Source organism: Theobroma cacao, chromosome 8 (assembly GCF_000208745.1).
Source record: "Theobroma cacao cultivar B97-61/B2 chromosome 8, Criollo_cocoa_genome_V2, whole genome shotgun sequence".
Classification (NCBI taxonomy): Eukaryota; Viridiplantae; Streptophyta; class Magnoliopsida; order Malvales; family Malvaceae; genus Theobroma; species Theobroma cacao.
In genome coordinates this window covers 8,516,575-8,527,337 of record NC_030857.1, presented here as the reverse complement: position 1 = coordinate 8,527,337, position 10,763 = coordinate 8,516,575, and the positions used below count along the sequence as shown (strand labels likewise).

At 37.2% G+C, this 10,763-nt stretch overlaps 1 protein-coding gene across 1 annotated transcript; it reads left to right on the top strand.

Annotated features, from left to right (window-relative positions):
• LOC18592513 (transcriptional corepressor SEUSS) lies at positions 612-10,738 on the top strand. Its single transcript, XM_007019296.2, has 10 exons — positions 612-1,085; positions 1,575-3,030; positions 3,114-3,233; positions 3,501-3,549; positions 3,747-3,961; positions 4,051-4,119; positions 5,123-5,220; positions 6,926-7,019; positions 7,882-7,951; positions 9,465-10,738. The coding sequence occupies exons 2-10, from the start codon at positions 1,927-1,929 to the stop codon at positions 10,460-10,462; spliced, it is 2,817 nt and encodes a 938-aa protein (XP_007019358.2). The 5' UTR covers positions 612-1,085; positions 1,575-1,926; the 3' UTR covers positions 10,463-10,738.

The following is a 10,763-nucleotide window of genomic DNA, read 5'->3' as shown; positions in this document are numbered from 1 at the left end:
TCTAAATTGTCCATACAAATGATATTTTTATTATTTTACAAAAAAAATATTTATATTGATTTTAAATATTTTAGATGTAATAAAAGGCCAGTATTCTCATTGTACCAAAAGAAAAAAATTCTTAAGCAAAACTTGAGCATAAAGGTCTAAATCCAATCCAACTTGTAACGGGCCAAGAGAGTGGGTCGGATCTGCCAACTTGGAGGAATAGTCCAGCTTGTGACATCTCTATATGATCACCTTACATCTCGCAGCATGGACCTTTCTACTATCTAACCGCTGGAAACGAATGATGCACCATAATTTGGTGTAAGCATTCTCATACAAAGGAACTCTAACGCCTGCAGCAAATAGGGCAACATAATAAATATAACTCAAAATCAATGCGTCACTTAAATACATCCCATCATCCATGGTGGACCGATGTACTTGATGCATGCGTGCGTTGCATGCACATGCCTCTATCCCCATCCCATGCCATGGTAATAAAATGAAAATTAAAAGAAAAAAAAAACATACAGACAAGTGAAGAGAAAGAATAGCATTTGACTTGATTTCACAAAAAAGGTAAAGAAGGGGAAGGAATGAAAGTAGGAAAAAAAAAAAAATTCAAGCCGATCGAATACAAGTTTGACGTCCGCAAGGACAACACAAACACTCTCTTTCTTTCTCTCTCTAAAGACATTTCTCTCTTTCTTTCTCTCTCTGCGCTTTCTCTCTCTGGATAGAGCGAAGAAGAACAGGGCACACACTGAGACAAGGAAAAAAAATTAAGTGGAATAAAAAAAAAAGTTAAGAAAAGAAGAAAGAAGCAGAAGATTTGATTGAAGAGAAGAGCAAAGAGCAAAAAAAAGTTTCTTTTTTGTTTTTTCATTTGTGGTGAAGTGAGATACAATGATATTTCATTGCTTCGGTTCATTGAAGCAAAAAATAAAAGAATTTGAAGAGAAAGAGAGTTAAAGAAATTTGAGCTTTTTTGGGTATGTTTTAATTGAAATCAAAGCTTTGGAGATTTGGGAGACTCTCTTTTATTTCCTTCTTTTGTTTCTCTCTTGACTGTAACTGTGGGAATTTTTTTAACTCTGGTAAGTCTTCTTAAAGTCTTCTTAGCTTTGACCCTTTCGCTATTTTCTTGTTTACTTTAATACCCATTTGCTGGTTTACTCATTCAAAGTTTTGGATCGTTGATTTGTGCTGTTTAGGGCTCGATCGAGATGGGTTTAGTTGTTTTTTTTTTAGTGTTTCTTTGGTTGAGCATTAGTTTTTGTTTTAGTATAGTAAAGTTGCAATTCTTGGGCTTTTTGGTGGTTAAAAATTTGAGCTTGGGAAGTTGATTTTGGTGAGGTTTCTTTAATTTTAACTAAAATTTTGTTGGTTTTGACGAGCTTTTTGAGTTCTTGAGATTTGCTTTTTGCTTTAAGATTTGATTGGAGTCTGATTTTATGGTTATAGGGATTTTAGAGTTGCGTTCTTTGGTGGAAGATTTTTATTCTTTTTGTGCTAATTGTTATTAAAATTATTTTGGAATGATTTTTGTTGCAGTGGATCTGAAAATTCTTGTTTTCTTTTATAAGGATTCATGCGAAAGCCATTCGAGTGTTGCTTGTCTTGGGGAGACGGTGCAATTTTAGAATGCTCAGAATCAGAGCTCCTTCCTGGGCTTTGGTTTTCTTTGGTTTTGGCCTTTGGTATTGTAGAACAGAAAGCTATATTCTCAGGCACAGAACTTACCCCGTCTTATTCCTGCACAATGAGGAGTATGAAGCTGATAGCAGCCAAGTCAGGGATAAACTGCTGATTGCCTTGGGCTCTACCACTGTCTTTCTGTGTTTTGTCTTTTAATTGTAGTTTATTTAATTGAATTCATGTTGTTTTAGATAGTTGTTGCAGTTTTGTGAGTGAGTGTTAGATAGTGATTCTTGAAACATGGTACCATCTGGGCCTTCTACTCCTATAGGTGGTGCACAGTCTGTTCCGCCTTCTATTCTGCGGTCAAATTCAGGGACTCTAGGAGCCCAAGGTGGTGGTCTGCCTTCTCAAACTGGATTCACTTCATTAGTGTCGCCTCGTGCTCAGTTTAATAATATGAATATGCTTGGAAATGTGCCCAATGTGTCTTCCCTTCTAAATCAGTCTTTTGGAAATGGGGGTCCAAACCCTCAGCTTTCTGGTCCTGGAAGTAGCCAGCGTGGAGGCATGGACTCTGGGGCCGAATCTGATCCACTTTCAAATGTAGGCAATGGGATGGGGTTTAATGCTCCCTCATCATCCTTTGTGCCATCAAACATGGCTAACCCTGGTTCATCTGGTCAAGTTCAGGGTCAGCAATTTTCAAACCTTTCTGGTAACCATATGCTACCAGATCAACAGCAGTCCCAACAACTCGAGTCGCAACATTTCCAACATGGTCAACAAGCAATGCAACAGTTCCCTACCCCTCACAACACCCAACAAGGGCAGCAGCAACAACAGTTTCAATCTATTAGAGGAGGGTTGCCTGGTGTTGGGGCTGTCAAATTGGAGCCACAAGTGACTAATGATCAGCATGGCCAGCAGCAACCACAACAGCCACAGCAGCTGCAATCGCTGAGGAATATTGCTCCAGTGAAACTGGAACCACAACAAATTCCAACTATGAGAACTTTGGCACAGGTAAAAATGGAACCCCAACATTCAGATCAGTCATTGTTTTTGCATCAACAACAGCAGCAGCAGCAGCAGCAGCAGCAGCAGCAACAGCAACAGCAGCAGCAGCAGCAGCAGCAGCAGTTCCTCCATATGTCACGGCAGCCCTCTCAAGCTGCTGCTGCCCAAATTAATCTTTTGCACCAACAAAGACTCTTGCAGTTACAACAACAACACCAGCAACAGCAACTTTTGAAAGCAATGCCTCAGCAGAGATCACAATTACCGCAGCAGTTTCAACCGCAGAATTTGTCATTGAGATCACCTGTGAAACCAGTGTATGAGCTTGGGATGTGTGCCAGGCGTTTGACACATTACATGTATCAGCAACAACATAGACCTGAAGTAAGATCTCCACGGTGTGAGGAATCTACTTTCCATGTGTATTCAGTAGCTTGGTGGATGTAACATGCCAGTTTTTCTTGTAGGACAACAATATTGAATTTTGGAGAAAATTTGTTGCTGAGTACTTTGCTCCAAATGCCAAAAAGAAGTGGTGTGTTTCTATGTATGGAAGTGGCCGCCAAACTACAGGTGTTTTCCCTCAGGTCTGTTTCTGAGAAAACTTGCTGAAACTTCCAACCCTGAACCTCATTCAAGTGGCCTCTTATGTAATTGAATGAGGTCAATTTCTTTGGAACTTTACATCTTTGGTAGTTTGCTGTGTCCCCCATTAAATTTATACCTGAAATTTGTCCTCATGGTTTTTGTGCCCTGCAGATGTCATCTGTATCTTTGTTTGTTTGTGTTTTTCTGTTTTTAATAGCAAACTATTAATGCAAAGGATGATTAAACTGCTGTAAAAATGTTTACAGGATGTATGGCACTGTGAAATATGCAATCGCAAGCCAGGCCGTGGTTTTGGTATGTCTTTTTTGTTTTTGTTTTTGTTGTGGTTCCTCTTTCTTTTCGGTTATCTTATATTAGCATGATTAATATGTATTATTTCTTTGGGTGTTAACAAAGTACTTATCTTATGATAGCTTGAATTTGTATGTATCGGTTTCTTGTAGCTAATTTATTTATCACTCATATATTTGATATTTAAACTGTGCTTTTAGAGGCGACTGTCGAGGTTCTCCCTAGGCTTTTCAAAATTAAATACGAAAGTGGTACTATGGAAGAACTTCTTTATGTTGATATGCCACGTGAGTATCATAATTCATCTGGTCAAATTGTCCTGGACTATGCAAAAGCAATACAAGAAAGTGTTTTTGATCAACTCCGTGTTGTTCGTGATGGTCAGCTTCGGATAGTTTTCTCACCAGATCTGAAGGTTACAAATTGGAGTAATGGCTTTTATCAAGTTCAAACTTTTAGAGGCCTTATTAACTTTGTTTTTTGCTCTTTAATTCTTTTCATCAGATATGTTCTTGGGAATTTTGTGCTCGGCGTCATGAAGAACTTATCCCTAGAAGATTGTTGATACCCCAGGTTGTCGTCATAAACTTTTGCTTTATAGCTTGAGAAAGGTCACATATATGCTATTGACTTATGTGCATAGGATGCCATAACTGTATGAAACCTACAGAACCTGGTTGATTGAGTTTTATGCAATCTTGTATGCCTTGTTTTATTACATATGATTGCTTCTTTTGAATTGAGTAGTATGAGGCGAAACTCTTCGTAGCAGCTGCTTCATCAGTTTTGTCCTCGTAAAAATAATTGAATTTTATGGTGGTCAAAACTCAAAAACTGTTAGGATGTCATCACTTTCAATTTTTTTTTTAAAATCTTATGCTGCTATTTTAGGCTTACATTTGCCCTAGGAACTATAATTTCCATCTTAGGATATGATGAAGAAAAGGAGATCCATCTACCTTTACTATTTATTTTTATGCTGCTTCTATGAGATTATTATCTTAACAAGTTGGGATATATTTCTATTTTATGATTGGCTGCTTGAAATTTTCCTGTTGCACCATTCTTGTAATTTTGAAATATTACATGAATCATGATGCTGGATTTTCATTTTTTCCCCTCATTTTCTATAAAATTAGGAGTAAATCCTTTTGAATTATTAAGCATATAATTAGATGTGATGATGTGAAATACCTTCATGTTAATTACATATTGGGGCAAATTCTCTGGCATTTTGTATTGGCTGATATGATGTTGCTTTGGGATTTTAAAAATGGCCTTACAAACATTGTTTTGCATTTATAAGTTAAATACATGTCTACATCAACATGAGTGGTTTTTTGGGTTGGATTTGGAAGATTTTTCTGTGCTTTTCATTCACATTTTGTTATTAGATGAGCCTTTTTACTAGTTTGTGGTCTAGTGTATTTCCCAAGGAATGAAATTCCTTTAAATATTGGATTTTTCATTGTAGAATCTTTACTGTTTGTTATGTTGTATTCTTTGGATTGTAAGAGTTTGATTGTTCCTTGTCTGGTATTGGTTGTATTTGACTGTAGTAATTTGTGTTGTACAGGTTAGTCAGCTGGGGGCTGCAGCTCAAAAGTATCAAGCAGCGACTCAAAATGCATCATCAAATTTATCCGCTCCAGAGTTGCAGAATAACTGTAACTTGTATGTCCTTTATGATTGTGCCGCTTTCTGATTGAATGGAGTATTTTTCCCTTTTGTTTTGGTTTTTTGATTGACCTCTCCTTCCTCCTTTTTACTCTTCTAGAGTATGTATGCCATCCATGTTCCTCTTGCACATGACCTAGGTGTATGTTTTCTGCACCCCTGTGTTGATGTTGCCAATTATGTTAATTTGAAACCTCTTTCTTTTGGGTAAAACATTTTTTTTTTCTTGTCCCAGTTTCTCATTTGTTATTTATAATACACATCCTGTTTTGAAAATATATAAAGATTGAGACCTGCTTTTTTCCTGTTTAAGTTTCCAAGCTTGACTAACAACACAGGGTTGGTTGTCAATTACTCTTCCTTGAGGACATACTCTAGATGTTCCTTATTAGATGATCTGCAGTGAAGGTGGTGCAGAGGAATATTTTAGTTGTGTCTGTGTGTTGTTCCTTTTTTGTTTGGATAATTGAGAATTTTATAGTTATGACTGGATATTGTTTGTTATATACGTGTCTTTCATGGTATGTAGGGATGCATGGTACTGGTGCATCCCTTCATAGGCTGCAACCTACGTTGCCCTTGAGGGCATAGTGATGATAAATTACATAAAAAAAAAAAGGTTGGGTGCGTTGTGAGCAAGAATATATGATTTAGGGTTTAATTCGATGAGAGAAGATAGTCATAGATGATGGTTGAAATAGTGTGGAAATGATTGAGCCTTAATGGCTGAAACTAAAGCAAAGTGGTAATGCCTGTCTGCTAGACCTGAGCTGTGGAAAGTATCGGTGAAAAGTAAACTAGGGATAGGGTTGGAAAATGTTTGTTTTGTTGTCGAATTGGTTAGTGTCTGCTGAGAAGGATATTCTTGGGTTCAAGGGAAGGCTGGTTGTAAATCTGAAATTGTGCTGGAAAGTAAAGGTAGAAATAATGCCTATATTTTCAGAGGCTTCACTCACCAATGGTTTTAAAGGCTTTGTACCCAGTGTAACGGCTTTAGTTCTGCTTCACGCAATCCGAAAGAAGGGATAAAAGCTGGTCATAATGTTGCACACTTGTTCTTTATTAATTGAACGAAGTTGTATACAAATTTGTAGAGTTCCAGAACCTCATTCCTGTAACTGGGCATTGAGAATAGGACATTACCAAACTTGATTTAAAACAACTCCTGAATGGAAAATGAAATCAAATAACATGGCAAAAACAAAAATAATGCTCTTAAATTCAAAATCTGCAACTTCTAGTGAACCTTAAAAGTACCAGAATAATGATGCTTGGAATCGATAAAACACAAGATAAAATGAAAGCAAATACCTTCTTTCATAAAGATCATTTAGATATGACTTACTAATATCAATTTTAGCTTAAATAAGGCCCTAAATCAGTTCAACATCAAACAAAGGCCATAATTCCGTAGTATCTTTGAGTTTAGTTTCTTGGTTATTCTTGACATCACTATTGTCTGTTTCATACGCCTGAGGTTTGTACTATAGTCTCTTTACAGTAATGTTAGATGCTCCATTCTCATAGATTCTGGTTATGAATCTTGGACACAAACACTCATGCATACTCTCCGGCAATGGATATAAAATCAACTTGTAGTAGATTCATCTGTTCCTTTTTCCTTTTTATTTAGATAATAATATCTATAGGTGTGACCTCTACTGCTTGTATGGATTCCTAATGAGCTATTAATAAACTTTAGGTTTGTAGCATCAGCTCGGCAATTGGCAAAAGCCTTGGAAGTGCCATTGGTAAATGATTTGGGTTATACAAAGAGATATGTTCGTTGTCTTCAGGTGATGTCCTGCATCCGCTTATAATAAATTTGTGTAGGAGGTTGAGTGCTGTGAATTGGAGAGATGTATTGTTATATTATGGATTTTTTTTTGCAAGATAATTTTCGTCCTCTACATTGTTTATGTTTCTTATAAATCTGATTATTATTTCTTGCTGCTCTCATTTCTAATTTGAATTTTGAATTGGTACATTGTATTTTTTTGCTACATTTTGTTAATGAGAAAATTTGTGCAATCATTGAATGAGGTCCTGTAACTGCTGGATAAAGGCTGAACAAAATCTGCATAGAGATTTTGTTGATATCAGTTCTAGAAAATGCTTCTAGTTTTTCTTTGGGGGAAAAAACTGAATCAGAGATCAAACTCATCATTGACTAAGCCTTTGATAGTTGTGTTATTTTCTGTTCCTTTGAAATCACACTTAGTTGTTTTACCTGATACTCAGCAGTTCAAAGACCACACTCTACCGTTTTCTATAGAAAAAAAAAGCTTCTGCTTTAATTTCCTTTTGTTTCTAAGGCAGATTGAAGTCCTTTAAATCCTTTCATGTTAGTCGGTGATTTTTTCCCACTAGAAATTATTAATTTCCATGATCTTCTGAAGTTCTTGTGGATCCATGTTGATGTACTTCCATCATTGAAGTGTTCTAGCAGTTGCATTTTATGAGGACTAAGACCAGTATTGTATTATTAAGATGTACTTTAAGAGTAAAATGTTTGTTATAATGGTATGATGATTGGAAAAACTAAAATGAGAAAATGAGTTTGACATTTGTAGCTCCCTTTTGAAGAACTATGCTATTGAAATGTATACAGCCTCCTAATGCACTGTTTCTTTTTTTGTTTGTTGGGGTTTTTAACAGATATCTGAAGTTGTTAATAGTATGAAGGACTTGATTGATTACAGTAGAGAAACAAGGACTGGACCCATGGGTAAGTTTTGGCAAGGTTTCCCTTGCTAAATTCATTTATTTTTATTTTTTTTTCTCATTGGCAGTTTCTTGTTTTAAATATATTTTTTATAAATGCTTGAAAGTACTGATCGGGGCATCCTGCAATAGCTGTTGTGAATGTCTAGTACTCTTCATTTTGTATTGGTTTACCTTTAAACTAATTTCCAACTGGGGAAGCTGGTTGATAGTTGTAGATGTGATAGCCCTTTGATATCATGTGGTCATGTGATATTGTTCTGATTTTTTATTTTGGACAGCTAAGGGTTCTCTCAGTTTTAATGCCCAATCTGTTCATTTGCTATGCCATTGAATTATTGTATTGCATGATGTAACTACCTGATTTGTTCATATTTCACCTTTTAGCTGATAGTGTGAGAAATTATTTTTCTTTTATAGATTAGTTAGAATATTACCTTTTTGGTAATTTGTCTTCTTCTAGCTGTAGGTCATTAAAACTTAACCCTGTACCCTTGGGTATTTTTTTGTTTGCTGCTTTGTTTTTTTTGGTTTACTGACTTAGCTCCAAACATAAAAGCATGGGAATCCGAAAATAATTTTCCTGGGTTTTCCATTCACCTAGCCCGAATTCTTATGTTGGTAATGATACAACGGTCTCATCAGATGCGAGATTGTATTGGCATTGCTTGTTATCTTTATAATGCTTCCTATTTATGTCAGATGATGGTTAATTGTGCTTGCTGAAGGTCACAAGCAGTTGAAGGAAATTGAGAGCTCTATGGTTCAATCAATCTATGGTTACACAAATAATGTTGTAGTTATATGAATGTAAAGAGGGATTTAGAGGGCAAGAAGAAAGATGTTCATGTCTTGGCGAAGCCTAGAATAATTGGTACTGCAAAGTATGAGATGAAGAATAAAGAAAGCTGTAATCAAACTTTGAGGGGACACTGGGTCAAAAATTCAGACTGAGTGAGAATAGATAAGTAAGAGGACTGAAGTCTTATTCTTATTTTTTTATTGAAATAGGTACTTAGGCAAAAAATTTGATGTTTGAACATCTAATGTTCTGGTAATTTTAGCAAATACAGAAATGATTGTTCCCGAAACACTCACAGTGCTTTTGATATTTCAAAGAACAGCTGATTATGTGTCACTATTGGGAATTAAGGCATTTTGCTTCTGGCATACTACCCTACAAGGGCATTGATTTAAGCACAACTATCTTCACACTCTCCCCGTACCTCTTAGAAAAGCTCTAATTCTTCTTTAGAATGTCCTTCTCATCAGCATCTTATCTAGTTTGATATGAACTTAAGTTTGTTAGACTTGCTCCATCTGATGCAAACTACCCTGCTTCCAGGGTAGTGATCGAGGGGCTTTCTTTATTTCCCCTATGATTGCAAACTAAAGATTAAAGTGTATATAGAAATAAGAATGATGTGCATGTGTAGCTTCAGACTTAATTGTTCTCATGTTGGGCTCAACAAATATGTGAGCAGGCTTGTTAGCTCATTTCTTCTGTTTTTCTTCAGAGAGTTTGGCTAAGTTTCCACGACGAACAAGTACTTCATCTGGTTTTAATGCTCAAGCTCAACAGTCTGAGGAACAGCTACAACAGCAACAGCAACAGCACCAGCATCAGCATCAGCAGACACCGCAACAGCAGACAATAGCCCAGAGCTCCAATAGTGACCAAAGTTCTGCCCAGGCCTCTGGGATGCATCTTGCTGCTAACAATGGTGTGGCTAATGTAAATAGCTCTCTTAATGCAGCGTCTGCATCGACATCTGCTGGCACCATTGTTGGGCTTCTACACCAGAATTCAATGAACTCCAGGCAGCAGAATTCTATGAATAATGCAAGCAGTCCCTATGGTGGAAATTCTGTTCAGATTTCTTCCCCTGGCTCCTCTAGTACAATACCACAAGCACAAGCAAATCCTTCTCCATTTCAGTCACCAACACCTTCCTCATCTAATAATCCTCCTCAAGCTCCTCATGGTGCTTTAGCAGCTACTAGTCACGTGAGTTCTGCCAATTCTCCCGTGAATATGCCCATGCAGCAGCCAGCTCTTTCTGGTGAGGCTGACCCAAGTGATTCGCAAAGCTCCGTTCAGAAAATCATTCATGAAATGTTGTCTGGCCAACTTAATGGCACAGGTGGTATGGTTGGTGTTGGCGCTCTAGGCAATGATGTGAAGAGTGTAAATGGAATGATGCCAACAAGTAACAATACAGTTCGCAATGGTGGAAATGGTTTGGTGGGGAATGGAAGTGTCAACAATAATTCAGGTATTGGTGGTGGCGGTTTTGGTACAATGGGTGGTGGGCTTGGCCAATCTGCGATGGTCAATGGAATCAGAGCTGCAGTGGGTAATAACCCTGTCATGAATGGAAGGGTAGGCATGACAACGATGGCTAGGGACCAAGGTATGAATCACCAACAGGATTTGGGGAACCAGTTCCTTAGTGGGCTAGGAGCGGTTAATGGTTTTAATAATCTTCAATTTGATTGGAAACCTTCCCCATGAAAGGAAGTCCATCAGCTGATGGTTATTGGATTATAGCGGGCAGCTGCTTATGCAGCATGAGAATGGGCAGAAATGCCTGTGGCCCCGGGCAGGTCATGGTACACTATATGATAGATGAAGGGCTAGCGTCCCACTGTGTACTAATTTCAGAAAAGTGAAACATATAGCATAGTGTTTTATCAATGAAATGTTAAAAGGCATCTTTTAAGTTGCTCCATTTCCTACTAATTTGTTTACGCTGATTATTTACGGTTTAATGCATACCCCTTTGCTGGAGGAAAGATGTTTAGTCCCTGTTGTT